The sequence below is a fragment of the Acyrthosiphon pisum genome, chromosome X (assembly GCF_005508785.2).
Source record: "Acyrthosiphon pisum isolate AL4f chromosome X, pea_aphid_22Mar2018_4r6ur, whole genome shotgun sequence".
Taxonomy (NCBI): Eukaryota; Metazoa; Arthropoda; class Insecta; order Hemiptera; family Aphididae; genus Acyrthosiphon; species Acyrthosiphon pisum.
The window spans coordinates 53,492,838-53,509,960 of NC_042493.1; the positions used below are offsets into that span (position 1 = coordinate 53,492,838).

The 17,123-nt window shown below is 28.1% G+C and overlaps 2 protein-coding genes across 3 annotated transcripts in view; one reads left to right on the forward strand and one right to left on the reverse strand.

The window, feature by feature from the left end:
- The window catches only part of LOC100570270, a 33,783-nt gene extending 26,098 nt beyond the window's left edge, over nucleotides 1–7,685 (forward strand). The window contains exon 3 of one of the 2 annotated variants that reach the window (XM_008187545.3): nucleotides 7,250–7,685. In XM_008187545.3, coding sequence (XP_008185767.1) covers nucleotides 7,250–7,285 — 36 coding nt within the window. In that variant the 3' untranslated portion in view covers nucleotides 7,286–7,685. The remainder of the gene's footprint in view (nucleotides 1–7,249) is intronic. The other variant, XM_003246283.4, reaches the window with a different exon arrangement.
- A 4,406-nt stretch (nucleotides 7,686–12,091) lies between these two features.
- On the reverse strand, nucleotides 12,092–17,123 carry LOC100569951. Its single transcript, XM_003246281.4, has 3 exons — nucleotides 16,951–17,123; nucleotides 12,906–13,295; nucleotides 12,092–12,751 (listed from the first exon to the last, which is right to left on the reverse strand). Exons 2-3 carry the CDS (start codon nucleotides 13,283–13,285, stop codon nucleotides 12,172–12,174), a joined length of 960 nt encoding a protein of 319 aa, XP_003246329.1. The 5' UTR covers nucleotides 13,286–13,295; nucleotides 16,951–17,123; the 3' UTR covers nucleotides 12,092–12,171.

Below are 17,123 nucleotides of genomic sequence, written 5' to 3' on the forward strand. Positions count from 1 at the left end.
CGAAAATTGGTTTTTCATAGAATATTATTCATGGAAGAAATATCTATATTTTGGTACATAAATCAGAAAATTCTATTGATTAGTTCCAAAGTTATTGCAAAATGATTTTTTTCCCGCCATTGGTGGTAAATGAGATAACAAATTTTCTTTCGCTTGTCCTGAAAAATTGATCAAAATGAAGATGTCTGGTTGTTACACCCACGTCTTACCTATTACGTCATACGTATTAAAATATTATATATATTTTATTATACGTATTAAAATATTATATATATTTTATTATACCTATGTGTGTATAAAATTATTTTTATTTTTATTTTATTATATTATTGCATATATAATGCATACATTTGCGAATTGCTTGATAAATATTATATTATAGGTATATAACGAGACACGTGTCAAATAAATTAATTTAGTTACAGTTAAGCTAATTTACATCTAAAAATGATTTTAATATACATGAACAATGTGGTGGAAGAAGAAATGTATAAGAGTAAGAACTGTATAACATACAATAGACAACATGAGTATACGAATAAGGTGTAGGTACTATGGTGTTCCTGATGAACAACTTTAGTACTTTCAATATACAAGTATAGTATTATATTAGTTTATGAGAAGAGCATTGAATGTATTATTTTACAATAATATAATTTATTTTTATTTTATTTTATATTACTGCTTAGAGTTGACGTAAAACTGGAAAAATTACATATAACGACATTTTAGATAGGAAAATATAATACTGCAGTTTCTGATTGTATCAATAAAGCAGTTATTTTTATTTTGCTTATTGTAAAATGTAGGTTTTGATTCAGAAAGTTTTAATTAATTTAACTATGTGACAATTTATGTAACTTTTTAAAATTTTAAAGCGCATTAAATTCAAAAAAACGTAACAGAAAATCATAAAACAATCGGCAGTAAATAATAATTTTTGTTACCTAGTGTTAAAAATGTAAAATGTGTTTTTTCCTAGAAATTATAATGACTTGGTTATAACGCAATTTAAAGTAACCTATATACGATGATTGTTTTTATTATAATTACAAATTATTTATACAATTTTTCCGTTTGTATATAAATCATAAAAATAATTACTTAAATCCGCAATTGAAAAGTTTTTTTTGTGCCATTAAAAAATAATTATAAAAATACGTCCCGGATGGTTTATATGCAATTTTAACTTCGAATACCATAGGTAGTGAATTTATACGAAAATGCGAGGTAAACATATAAATATTTAGGTAGTATATTTTTAGATTCTGAGAAGAGTGATGAATGTACAATTTTAACAAAATAAAATTGGATATTCATAAAACAACGTTTTTTCATCAAACAATATTAGTTATTTTGTCATAGTTTATAAATATTATGCGAAGGCATTTCAAACTTTTAACGCAAATTATAAAATGTTATCTAAAAACGATGGAATTTTCAAATGCAATGTTTTCCATTAAAATTATTTCGACTTACCGTATACGTATTACTACCTACTGATTACTAATAGTAAAATAATTTAAATTTATTGCTATATAATTAATATTATATTCTAATTAATAATACAAGTTAGGATGCGAGCGTGGTAAATTCCTGGTTTCCAAACGTATTTTAATACAGCACAATAAATTATCTAATATTATATAAAAATCTCGTGTCGTGGTATTGGTGTTTAACTTCTCTGAAACGGCTTGACCCATTTAAATTAAATGTTTTTTGTCTATTTGGTAGGCACGATAATAGCTCGTTGAGTGTTTTTAACCTTCCTAGGTCCAACCCGGGGAGATTTACGGTGGACATTTTTGTTCATTATATGGTTATGCTATTGGTTATATCTGGGATGGGCAATTCAATGCTACTAGAGGGCCAATTTTGAATGTCAAAAATCTAGCAGGCCAGAGAACATAGAAAGCAAAAAAAAAACCTTGCTATACCCCTATAAATAATATAATATTATTTACATTTAATAGTTCAATACTAGATAAGGATTTATATCTATGTTTTACGATACACATTATATCGATTTTAATAATTTTATATATATAATAAATTAAAATACAGAAAAATTTTGAATTTTATATTTTTATAAACTAAATTGACATTTAGTATGGGGCAGTGAAAAATGGTTCGCGGGCCGCCAGTTGCCCATCTCTGGGTTATAGGATAAATAATTAGTAGAAATTAGTATTTATTATTTGGTTGTCATTGATTAATCGGGCAGATCAGGTGCAAGCATGCATCAAATCAAATGTTTGCACATTTCGTAATTGATATGCTGGCACACATTGTCCGCAATATGACGTAGTCGGAATGCCTACCAGGGCGGCTGAGTTTCACCCAAAAAAAGTTAAGAAATTAAAATTTTTTTAAAAATTGTAATATTTTATGGGCAACACATTATGCGGGTTCGGCTAGTAGTCTCATATACAATTTATGTAAATAGTATCTATGGCAGTCGATAAATAAAAATCAACAATCGTAACTATATGTAGTGAAAACTAAAATATATCTACTTAGTTATAGGTATTTAGAATGATATACAGTTATCATTTTGTATAATTATTGTTGTTCGTATTAATATTTATTTATTTATTTATTTATGATCTTAATTGAATTCAAATTTAACACATCATGACAAGGTACACTCGACAACTCCTGTGAAGCAGAGCCAGTTATCTACTCTCTCTATTTTTTTAAATAGTATCTTTTAGTTTAATAATTAGTAATTTATTTATTTATGGCAACACCCTCACAAATGTATCACCCGTCAGCCAATTATTCTATCCAATAGACGTGAAAAATTAACCCAACTCAATCCGACAATATGTTAATTTTTTTTTTTTTTTATATTAACAGTTACTGAAATGTTCAAAACATTTTATTTTTATTTTTTTTTTGATTTCAATTTTGACAATACCAATTTAAGCACGCTTGTGGACTGTGATGGTGATAGGGAGTTACGTTAGCTGTAATTTAATTATTAATTTGTTTAAATTTGATCCTTTTTAGTATATTGAACTCAGTTGATTATTAAGTCATCTGACCTATTGATTCTAAGTTTGCCAATTAATATAAGTACTTAAAGTACTAGCAGAATTCCTCATATGTGTTTTTATAGTTATGTATTACTAATACAGAATACTTTACAACTAATAATCACAATGTGTACCCAGTACCCATTTTTAAATACCTTCCATGGGTTCCATTTGACACAAGTCCGTGGGCTCACAATCATGTACATGTGTATTATAAATACCTACTCTTCTATTTCTTATCATAGAGTATAAACGTGGAAATCCGATAGCATTTTTAAAATAAAATGATTATCAAATATAATACATGTAATGTATATCAATAGAATATTATATTACAATATTTAATTGTGATGTTTCACCTACATTTTAATATTTTTGTAACACTCTGCTATATATATTATCAGACTTATTATTGCAATAATCTTAATAATCTATCGAATCAACTAGTTAAACAAAAAGTTAAGTTAATAGATAAGCTTCTACAAATAATATAAATGCAATTATATATTATATTCTTAATTGTAAATACATTAAAACGTAGTACCTAGTATCATTGTATTACTAATGTCTATAGTACACTGTTATAGTTAAAATACAAAACATTGTTAAACATTGTTATATTATAATCATCATTTTTGTCATTGTTATTTATTTTCCAAGTTTAGAAGAAAATGTCAGGTTAACTTTAATTTTAAAAAAAAAACCAAATAATATTTTTTGGATTAAACAAATTAAATTGAAGCGTTATTTTTCAACAAAATTTGAATTGTCTATAAAAATATATATAAAAAAATGTATTTTTTTAGATTTTAAGTTTCTGTATAAAATTGTTGAAGCTTTTTTTAGCTACAAAATAATTTTTATTCAATTTACTATGGATATTCCCGTCGGGTATAAAATATATCAGTGAAAAAATTTCATGGAGTGGTCACAAAATGGACCAATTAACGGGGACAGTTTGATCTTTTTTTGTGACTTTTTGATCCGCTCAGAAAATTTCCACAAAATGACCCGAAGGAAAAAAACAGAAAAAAACGGATTGAAAAAGTCCCACGTATTAAAATGTCACCGTGGACAATTTTATCCTTTTGGGGACGTTATAGTAATTTATTTTTCTCTTAGTAATACATTAGTTTTAGCTAATTTTTGTAAAAAACAAATCACATATTTTATGATAACATTATTTCATAATGTATTATAATATGTATTATTACTAGCTGTGATTAACTTTATAAGCCAATACTGCTATAATGGGGTACTGTAGATCAGTGTGGGTCGTTTTGTGGGTCGGAAATGAAACTCGTGGTGGCTATAATACTTGAAAGTTTTTGCGATTACGAACATAATTATTTTATATACACAGGCGTGGAGTTGCTGGGATGCTACAGCAACACTTGCCCTAAAATAATATATTTGGCTAATATATAATATTATATATTTAAAGACTCTAGACACCTAATGAGCAGCAGATCGTTACCAACTTACAATTATTAGTTAACTAATATTATACAATACATTTTGATTGAATGTTTGTTGTAACTTGGTACTTATTTATGTTTTTAACGTTAATTCAATATTTTTTTGACACAAAATAAAATATATAAATATTTTATAAAATAATCTATACCTATATTTTAAATTTTCCCAAAAAATGTTTGTTATTTGACTTTTAAATTTTGTAGCATCCCGTGCCCTTTTTTACCGGTCCACGCTTGTACCAGTACACATGATATGACATTTGATTTTTTATCACGCAACGGTCATCCGCATTAAGCGGGTACCGTTACACATTTTCAAAATACAGCTGTATGCATTTGGACTAATTTTTTATATTGTTCCGCGAACCTAAAACCGTTCTACAATCTTGGTCATCAATGTTGACTTATAAATTAATATCAGTAATACTAATACATAACATAATATTCTATAATATTAATAATTATAATATTGTAAATGTGATGCAAAGATTAGTTACCTGATCTAGGTACTGCATATTATAGTATAATGTTTTTATATTATAAAAAACATATTTCCAGTTTAGTATAATTATAAAATATCCTTAGAACTACCTACAGGATGACACAACGTCTCCGCTTAGAATCGTTTTCATATTATATCATTGATTTCTTATTGAATTTAAATTTAACACAACCATTAAAACAGTGACCTACTCAATGACGAGTTATCTCGATATCTAATAAATACAGCTAAGTTAGATTTACGATTTTTTCAGCATAAGTTGTACTGTGATTATCATCTTTCAGCTAAATTTTACAATAAATAAATTCAAGTATTTAATACATTTTGTTTTTTTTAACAGAGGTATAATTATAACATTATATAAAATCGTATATGTAACTTTTATGTTACCTATACTCATTACAATAATTTGAATTTAATTATTATGATTTATCACACGTGGGTACACGATATACCAGTATTAGGTATACCAATCTTTTATAATTACACAATAATTATAGAGTGTAATTAAAATAAGGAAACATATTTGTATGGCAATTAAGTATACATATACCTAATATATGGTTTTTATTGAATTGACACCTGACAAGTTACAATAAATGATTAATCATTTTTAGAAAAAGTTTATGCAAATATCACAGTTTTAAACATTCAAGTACGAATATTATTTTAATTAAGACATTATACGTATTATTATCATTTTAAATTGATTTTTATTTATTCAAATCATTGTCAGCTTGATAATTTTAAAGGTTGTACTTGTTATAATGCCATAGACTTGAATGCATAATCACATTAACAGGCAATAAAATTTAGTATTAATTTTGATAAGGGAGGCCAAGGAATGTTTTTTTTTCTTTAAATCATAAACATTATATTAATAGTAGGTACCTATATTTCTATATTTTGTTAATTACAATATTGCTATATTAGTTTTCATCATCTACTGCAGTATAAAAATTTATAATTTATAAATTGGTATGTAAATATTTTTTGCTTGAATACGTCATATGTTATGTACGTATGTGTGCACAACAAAATCAAGGTAAAAGAGATTTAGCAGTTGTGTTGTACCTGGATTAAGTATTCCATTTAACATGGATAGCTAGTAAATATTATTTATCTTTAAACTATATTTTTCTAATATAGTAATGATTGTTGTTTATAACCATACGCAGGGAAAAACGCAGAAAACAATTTGCGGGGATGGGGGATCTAAAAGTGTAAACTGTTCATAGATCATTGTAGGTCAAGAAATTTATTTTTACTATTTTTGGTGATATTTTTGGCCCCCTGCGTTCCCCCTGACCACATGAAACTATAAAATATATACCTAGGTATAAGTAATTTTAATTTTTGCTATTTAGTTAATTATCGGAAATTATACCCATTTCACTCAAAGACAGTTCCAAAACATGCATATAATGAATATACATAAAAAATAAATTACAACCTATACATAAGTATATTTTATTAATATTATATAAATTAAACACTTATGAATAAGTATGTAATTAATACACATTTCAGGTATTCTAAAAGTTAAATGAAAAATGTAATCAATCTTTAATTGGTCTCACTTTAAAAATGACTTAATTTAGATGTATGGGAACTCATAGATCCCTGTGTAGTTTATGATCTAAGATGATCCGTCATCCGTTTATAAGTTTATTTTAATTTTACAAGCTATCTTTATATTCAATATTTTAATAAACATATTATAATTTAAACACAAATTGGAATTTACCGCATTTTTTTTTCTCCAATACTAGTTCACATTTGTAAACTTTCTACAATATTTACACCAAATTGTATTCATTATAATAATAAATAATTGGTGATTTATACTACGCTCTGCAAATATTATGCGTCGGTGCATTTTTAAAATCTTTATCCTCACATTTTTTTTGGAGCAATCAACATTTTAAAAACTTATTTTTAACACTTCAGTCAGCCAAACCCTGTTCATAACTGTTTTTCGCATATAATTTCAAAAACACTCACTTGGCTTACTATAATATTATATGTTTTATATTAACATTTCATTTATATTATGTTTCCCAGATTAACTTTATTAAAATTTAAAAGTGAAGTAATAAGAATAATATAATGTCGAAAAAAAAATTATAATTATTGAAAATGTTACTAAACAATAATCATTCTCGCCCAAGGACCTTCCTTTCAACATACTATGTACCTGTGTATAATCATTTTATTTTCGTGTGTTACAGACTTATACCTACATACAACGATGGCGACGAGGATGATGGGTCAGCGTTGTTTTGGATTTTAGACTTCATCGAATACTCGATGTATTTCACAACTATATACCTCGTCAAGAGAGTAATAACTTTGTTGGACTTGTTTTGACAACGTAATAAACGTATTACGATAAATGACTATACCTACCTGCACAGTGCACTTAAGAAAGTTTTGCCGTGCGAGAAATTGTTGGACATAATAATATAAGGTGGCACATAAATCACAATAAAATTTCGTTTTTATTTATTGTTTAATTTCGAGAGACCTCATCCTTGTTGTAACGGCACATTCGCGTTATTACCAGTTATAACCAGAGTGTTGGACACAATATTTCATGGTGTAATATCGTGCCGCCGCATTCGTTTAAACTTACCCTTACAAAAATCACATGTCACAAAGTTAATTAATTGTGTAGATATTTTATATTATATATTATATATTATACGCAACTGCAACACGCGGTGGCTAAAATGCGGTGGCCGTACATTGAGAATATTTGTGTGAACTGCAAATTTTATAATATGCTTGTTTTGCTTGATCATATAAGTTATAGCATTTCGCACTGATATCTGCGAAGTCAATAGGTCTGCGTGATCATTTGTTCATACATAGGTTCCAGATTAAAAATAATTAAGAAAAACAAGTATGCACAATAGTGCAGACTATCAAAAGAGTTAAAGACGAAAAAAATAAGACATATCCGTGGAGTACCTACCCATGCAAACTGTTAAAAATATATAATCATATGTATGTATAGATACTCGCAAATTTTTTGACTGACGATAAAATAAATAAAACCAGTAGATAGAAAATTTGAATATTTTTAACATAATCGCACATAAGGTCGTACTTCCTGTTTCTCTGATCGTATATTCATATCATAGTGATTAAATTTAATATTCGTAGGTAGTCCATCAGAACTTGAGCCGTTTCAGACACTTAATTTACTGTCCAATATGTCGTCTCCCAAGGTAGTGACATTGATTTATTTTGTACATATTAACATATGACACGGATGATATTATTACTTATTGCACACAGCACGATACTTTCACAACAACATTTTTATCGAACTCGAGATCTGTGAACAGGGTGGTCGACACATCAATAATGTCCTGGCTTAAAACGAAAATTACGTATCTTTGATCCTTTAAATTATAATATACTGTCTAGTGTCCACCGACCTTTGGACCAACGGACCATGTATTCATCATTATATACACCACTTTCACTTTTAAGGGAAAACACCTTAATCATGGTTATTTATTATTCCGAAAACATATTACAAAAACTTTGATTTATTTTATTACCGTATAAAAACAGGTAAGTGTATGATGCTTATAGTTCAAATAGCCAACAAAAATATTTCGATACCGACGGTACAAAAAAAATAAACAGGAGAACTCGCTCTGATGCAATGTCGAGTCCGGATAACAAAACATTTATATAGATAAATACATACTTATAAATTTAAAAAAAGGTTATTATTATTATTTGTAGGTAGATATTATTATCTGCATGTAAATAAAATATTTTAGCCAACTTCTGAGATAACTTGCCTATCTATTAAATTCACTTTTTACTTTTACAAAAAATATATTCATCATGTTTAACCGTAAAATCTAAATTTTTGGAACAAGTATAGGTCTAATCACAGAAAATGAAATAAACACTATAGCATTTTTGATAACAACTTAAATATTAAAATTATTATAAGATATCATCAACAATATTGAAATGTACACAACATTATTTTTAAAAATGTATCATGTGATTAACATACAATTAACTACCTATAATCATTTGTTTATTTATATAAACTTTTTTTTTATTACCACAAATGGCTTTTGTCGTTGAAGCTGAAATAAAGAATTTCAAGACCAATAAAACTTAAAAAAAAAAACTTAATTTTTAAAAATATTTTAACATTAAAAATAGTAATTTATTATACATACCTACGTTTTTGAAATAAATTACATTGGTAAGTGTATAAGTAAATAAAAATTGGTGTACCTACAGATTATTTAATAATAATAATTATACATAAATGATTATAACTAAATAGTACAATACGTCATAGTACTTTAAATTATAATGACAATATTGGAAAGTCTTAGCATCAACAAGCTTTTATTTCGGTGTAAATAAGTGTACAGCTGCACTGAAAAGTCTTTTAAAAAGTAGTGTTATGTATAGATTAAAAAATCATTTTATAGTAAGAAAATCATCTAAGTAATAAATTCAATTAAGTAACTATTTTTATTTGAATTAAACAAAATTTAGGCCTCTAAGTTAATAATGTTTAAATGTCTAGATTAATTTGAATCTAAAGTTATTCGATTTTGGTATAAATTATTTTGTTTGTGTAAACTGGAATAAAAGTCATTATCGCTCTCATCACATTCTTCATCGGCATTGTTAAGTAAAATTGTTAAGTTATATAGTAGACAATTAATGAAGTAAAGAAACACATCGTACACAACATGGTACAGAAAAAAAAATAGCATTTACAGTTTAACACTTACTTGTAAAATAGTATTATGCCAACCTACCTATCAAATATGAATTAGTCTATGGGAATACAAATTGTCAGTTATATTATTTTATACTTGAAAAGCTAACGAGGTAAATATGTGTAAAGAGAATAGCTATTTTATTATTTTGAATGACCTCTTCTTGTAAAAATGGGGGTGGGTATATTAATGATCGATTCGTTTATGATTTACGAATAATTATTTATGTAATCTTATGAATTCGATTTGGTGGGCGGGGTTGAATGTTTAGCCTTCCACATTGACGCGTGAACAATTATTGGTGGGTGTCTACTAATATTTTAAACAGTTGCTTTACATAGAAAAAGAAATGTCGACGCCACGACTGGTGTTTAGGTACCGAACTGTAAATTATGTATATATATATGTTTCCGAATAAACGAAAACGTATAGATACACTATCACTTAATTTTGATCAATACACAATGTTATGTAGAAAGTTTAATATATTGTGTAGTTTATTATACTTTTATAGTTTGTTTAGGATTTTTGTATGATACATTTTTAAGATAGTGTAAAAATGTTTGAAAAATTAATACAAGGTTCATATAAGTTTTTTTCTTGAATGAAAAATACAGCGAATTCTTTAACTTTTTACTAGCGCCCATAGTTTTAATTTTGTAAAAATTGGATATTATTCACGTGTAAAATAACGATATCGTCAAACGATTTTCTTATTTTGTTGTAATTCAAAAACGAATAACTGATATAGGTACTTTAAAATTTCCTGAAATTGTTTATATCACCTTTTTTATGCATAGTTAAATTTTCAAAATATTTTGACTAAGTTATTTTAAATTTTTATTCTACTTTTATAAATGTTGATCTAAAATAGTTTGCTTGGTCCAAAAGCTTTAAAGTTTAAATACAGTTTATAAGATATACAAGGTTTCTCATAAGTTGTTAAATTGAAATAAGTTGATAAATTGTTCTCTGCACATATGTCCAGAAGTAAGTATCCTCATTTGTTTCTCATTTCTCTCCCATGCTTCTGTAGTTCTGTACCATGCTTTTAAGATGTCCATCGATGTGTATAAAATATAGTGTTGTTTTGTATAGTTTTACAAATGTCATCTGTTTTGGAGAGTCAAATCTGTGGTAACAGTATCAACACAATTGTTATAGCTCATTAAGGGATTCTATACTATATTAATTACAATTCTGGGCAAATTAATGATTTTTTTTAATTGAGTTAAGTAAATTGATAGAAAACATTTAAAAAAGCTTAAAAATTAGGTTAATGAATATTACATTTTAACTCGTTTATGCCCAAGCTTGCTTAATTCTATGTTAATACCTATTACAATGAAAATAAAACCATTTTACTGCATTCGTTATATAAATATTGATGAAAAAATGGCTTTGTAACATTAGTACCATTGACCTTTGTATCAGATGATCTTCTTAAATGTTTGTATGATTTGACAATTGATTATGTAAATATCAAATATGCACTTGTTTGAATAAATATTAAATACCCTATAAATATATAAACCAATATTCCGTCTGAGTAGGTACATTATTGAAGATAGTTCAAAGTTGTACTTTAATATTAATAAAGTACCTATATATGTGTAATTATATTAATTTAATAAACAAAAATGTTTAGTTATATCAAATTTATTTTATTAAAATTCATAACTGTTAAGTATATTAATTTAACAAGGTCTCTACAAACAACAACGATTTATTGTCTCCATCATATAATACTGTTTCCAGTCCATACTATTTTATTTCGTGGACATATTTCATACATGTCTACATTTAAACAATTTATACATTTGCGGTTTGCTGACCCCTAATTTAACGATTCTAATTTCCAATAAATTCCTATAATTGGTCATCAGTCATAATTAATCATTCGTATGGAATCTGTAGATATAACTAAATTGCAAAAGCATAGTTTGATTCATAGTGTACAAATTCTAAATTTAATACAATAATTACATCATTATTAATATTATAATACTATAATATATTATTAGATATTTATATTTTATATATTTGTGTAGTTATTAATGAAGTGGTGCCAAACTTAAAAAAAGTTCTTTAGCATACACTATACAACACAAAACTTATAATTTGTTCAGTTAAAATAGTTAATTATGATTTTTGTTCATGCAGTAAATCGACGAATTTATTCTATTATATAGTCCTATTACGTTGTTGTTCTTAAACTATCTTTATTTATTTATGGAAAAAACTAGAAAATAAAAATTAGCTCTTTCATTTACATTTGTCTTTCTAAATTAAAAATTATTTTATCAGTTAATATCTATTTTATTTGATACCTAGTGGTTTACAGCGATATGCATAATTATTAATTTAAAAACTTGTAATCACTCTTCGTCATTTTCTGTTGCTGGTATTCTTATCATGACTTTTGTAATGTCAGTATCATCCATGTCTATGTGTGTATAAAGTTTGACAATTTTATCAAAACTGTCAAAAACGAATTTAAAGAATGTTTTTAGATATTGGGAATTAAGTGTCGAATTGATCGCTTGATAAACTGCAACAGCTTTTCTCCTATACACGTTTGAGGTCAAGGCATTTTTAAACCATGCAATAACTGATATAAGAGACGCCGCCAGTTCGTTAAGTGTCTCGGTAAGGGATTCTGGTTGTGTCGGTTGAACGGTGGAATCAGAAGATTTTTCTAGAGATCCCGACTGACTTTTCTCAACAGAATGTATCGATTTCGACTGGGATTTTACATCAGAAGTCAACGGTTTCTCCGATAATGATTGAACAGATGGCTCAACGATGGAAACTTCCTTATTCAGCGATTCAAGTTCTTTCTTGACAATTCTTGGTTTATAAATCATTGAATTTTCGCCGTATTCTGTATTTGTTCCGACCGACATTGTCAGACGAATATTTGAAGCGCATAGTTCGTACAATTCTGATGTCTCAAAACTATAAAATAAAATATAAATGGAACCATGTATCAGTTCTATAGAATAATAACAAAAAATATGAATTAAAATGTAAAATATGTATTATAGTGACTATAATTTATAGAAATTTTAATCCCCCTCCCCTTAGGCCTAACCCACGTGGCTGAACTCACTCGTAGGCCATTCGAGCCCGTCGATACGTGGCCATCATTCTGGTTAGCCGTGCGGTGACTGTTTTGAGGCGCTTGTCCATCGGATCCAGCCGGTCAGCCTTGAACTTTTGCAAAAGGTTGATCAAGATTTGGATCCTTACCGCGGGCGGTACGGCCTCGAAAGTCAGCCGTCGGGCTGCGTTCGTCCAGTAGTAGTTTTGTTCGTCATCGTCGACAACTGTAACTATCACCGGTGTTTGACGATGAAGCTCTCTGGCGATCGCGGCGGACACTAGGTCGTGCCTGATCGCCAAAAAGACGATCCCCAAGAACAACGCTCCCGCGACTATATACCAGAAGCATGAGATGATCGCCAGTACAATAGTGTACATCACCGACATGGTATTATACCTGCAGTAGTGACTAGTTGTTATAGTTGTTAGTTTTAACGTTGAAATAATTGTATAACATACTTAGTATAGAAAGGTACTTTCTAAGTTTACTTAATTTATTTAGGCACCTATATGGCTATAGAATATTAAGTGTTTCAAAATATATCATTAAAATGTCGTGTACCAATACAACTGATTAAGTGCAAAGTGTTAAAATATTTGTGTAAACTAGGGGTTCTAGCCCATAAGTAACTTCTCCAAAATTACGTATATAACTGAATAAAATATGAACCTATATACATTTAAAAATATGTATTTATTGCACATTTTATTTTCAATATATATTTATATTATAACATGAGTAACTTGATAGTAGGACTTGGCACTGTGACATGACTATATGATTAACGAAACCCCGCATAGACCATAGAACTAGCCAGTAATAGATACGTCTGCAACCTTGGGTCACAGATCCACACTTGCACTATGAGTATAGTCAAACCAACTGTTTATGGAAGGCGACCACATGGACCGTGGAAAACAGCGGTACAAGTCGCAAGGGACAAGTAGAGTAGAGGGTTCGCATAGACCTGAAACGGCCCATCCTCAGACGTAATTCCACATAGTACGGACGACCACCTCCACGCCAGACCTCTTTTCGATTCACACTTTCTTTGACTTACATTATTTCAATCAACGATGTTTTTTTGGGACTTAGAAAATATACAAGCAATCGTATATTTTCCAACACACCAGCCACCTTCATTGATTTAGATAATATTGATCAGTTTAAATTACATTTTGTTGCAAATATTTTGTATACTATTGTTAAACGACAGACATCCAATATAATTTCACTCAGCATATGTTAATTATCTCAACTATCCATCATCCTATCCTGTCACCGTCTCCTGTAAGCGGGTGTACGATGTATATAAAACCAAAATATGTATGAAATTATGGAAGTACCAATGTAATGAAAAAATTTTACATAAAATGGGGTCTGAATGGGTTACACAGTTTCATTTCAACATATTATTAATAAATATAGTGTTCAATTAACATCATGATTTGTATTTTCAGCCCTGATTGCAAGTTTTACATTACATATGATTTACGGTCTGAAAGATTTCTTTTTGATCATAGTTAATGAATTTGTTGTTTGAATTTAAACTTATTGTATGAATCATTTAGAAAAATCTGTATACTGAATTTTCACTAAAGATATAGATTTTACAAAAACCAGTTACATGTATAGGTACTATATGTAGTTACTAGTTATTTCTAGTTAGTACTGTATAAGACATTGTGTTTTAGTTCGTTTTAATTCAAAATAATATAATATGTCATAACTTTAGAATATGTTCATTCTTTTGTAATATTTTCAATAATTAATACTAAAATAATTTGACTAAAATTACTACATAATAAGATAAAATTACATAAAATTAGTTACTTTTGATTCTAAGATAGTAAGCCTATCCTGCAGATTGATAGGACATGTTTGTCAATGTAGTATAAAAAAGTGGTTAAGTGGATCTAAAAACTCTAAAAAATGTCCTAAAAATATCAAAAAATGACCTTTCAAAAAATGGATTATTTATTGAATAAATTCAAATTATTATTAAATATGAGTAAAAAATGAAATTATATTTGCATTACACTGAACAAAAAAAAAAAAAAAAATAAAAAAAATATTATATTTGTATTGCACTGTACAATAAGAATTTTGTCAGCGGCAACTTTCACCTCACATATTTTACAAACTAAAATTTGACCATCCGTAGAAAACACATCACTACCATATTCTCTTATGTATCCATGAAGTACGTTCAAACATGGCATCTTTACTTTATATATTTTAATTTCAATCTTTGTTTCGTTTAAACAAATATAAAATGCAAATTAAATAACATACTTAAAATTTGTAACATGTGAAATACACACACAGTAGCTACCTTCGCCGTAATACGCAACACGACTAAAAAGTCCGACAATTGGCCACGCGCACCACCGATATAATATTATCACTCGATAAAAAATACTCTGAGTTAAAAAAGTTTAGTTGTATGCAATAAAATCGGTGTGACATAAAGATTGTCTAACTTAAAACCGGATTACCGGATGTTAAATAAGTTAAAATAGTTTAAAATGAAAATAATTTATATTACGCAGTACTATACTACTATGTAGTACTTATATTTCAATGAGGTCAATTGTTTTAGTCATAATACGAGAAATAGGTAAAAAATATCCCAAAAAATTAAAAAATGCATTAAAAACGTCAAAAAATGCCCCAAAAAAATGTTTGTGGTTAGAACGCGAAGTATTTGAAACATATTTGTAGCTTGGAAAGCATCGCGTAAGATTTCCCAAAAAAAAAAAGATGCAAATGTATTGAAATTCAAGCCCTAGTTATTACTTACCTATTATTATTACGGTAGCCAGTAAGTTGAATTGATATTATAAAATTACAACAAAATAACTAAAATTGTTATTCTAGGTTATTTAATATCTCATCGGCCGGCCACTGCAACCCAATGATGTGCCGGATATCATCCTGGGACCGGAACAGGAGCTCCTCCCAGATGATGCATCCAGGAGGCGGCGTGTCGAGGCGATGGCGGAGGGACTGAGGCTGGCATTTGGCAGAATGGTGGAGGCGATTCTCGGGCGGAAGGAGGATGCAGAGCGGGTTAGGCAGGCGCGATTATTATTTGTGGGCCGAAGGCCGAATAACTAGGGTGGTTAGAGGCCCCCACGTATGTAGTAATTATTATGTTGTAATTATTATATTGTAGTTATTATGTTGTAACGGTGAATAAACGATACGGGTTCGGGTGGCAGCATTGTGCTAAACAGTTCCCACCCGTACCTGGTTTTTTTTTGGAGAAAAAAAAAAAAAAAAAGGTTATTTAATATGTAATTTCGTCCTATCGTTTCTGTTTTTTTTTTTTGTTGATAGAGGTAGACAAACTTATAACTTATTAGGAATCTTATACTACATTTTCAAATCTTAGATTTCTATCTCAAAATTATATGCAGATTTTCGTAATTTTTACGGATTTTTTTCAAAATTCTAACTTTAAATGCTTAAAAAAAATGTGACTATGTATTTTTAATATTTTTCAACTATCATTGTAACAATAATTTAGGAATCGTGTATTAAATTTTCAATATTTTTGACCTTATGAATAACATTTTATTGACATTTAATTATGGAAAAAAACTGAAAATGTAAACCACTCCAAACAAGCCAAAATATTAAATTTTATCGGGTATAAAAAAGGCTAGTGACAATTTCATGTATCTATGGTTATTTGTTTTAAAGTTACAGCGAAAACTAAAATCGATTTTGACGAAAACCGATTTTGCGTAAAAATTACCATTGTTCCTTAATTTTTGTTTTGTTTTTTCCTGCACTTTTGAAAACTATTGAGAATTTCAAATTTTGACCTTCCAAATACACCAACTAGATTCACTTTCCCATCGAAAAAGATACTGTTGAAGAAAATAGAAGCAGTGTTACTGCTCAAAACGGTGATGATAGACACAAAAATAATAATATATTAAAAAAAAAACAAATCATTGTAAAATCAATACATTCATCGCTCAACTTAGAATCTAAAAAAATCAAATACATTGTTTTGACTTTAAGTCAAAGATATACGTACTTGAATGGCTTATAAAATCTTTAAGTTTCCGATTTGAAGACACATGGCACTAAGAACTACCGTCACTTATCAAGGTACAATGATTTTAAAACTAATAATAACAAAGATTAAAAATATAATAAAATAGGAAACAAACAATTGTTTACCTTTTATTTTGATTTTAATATTAACAA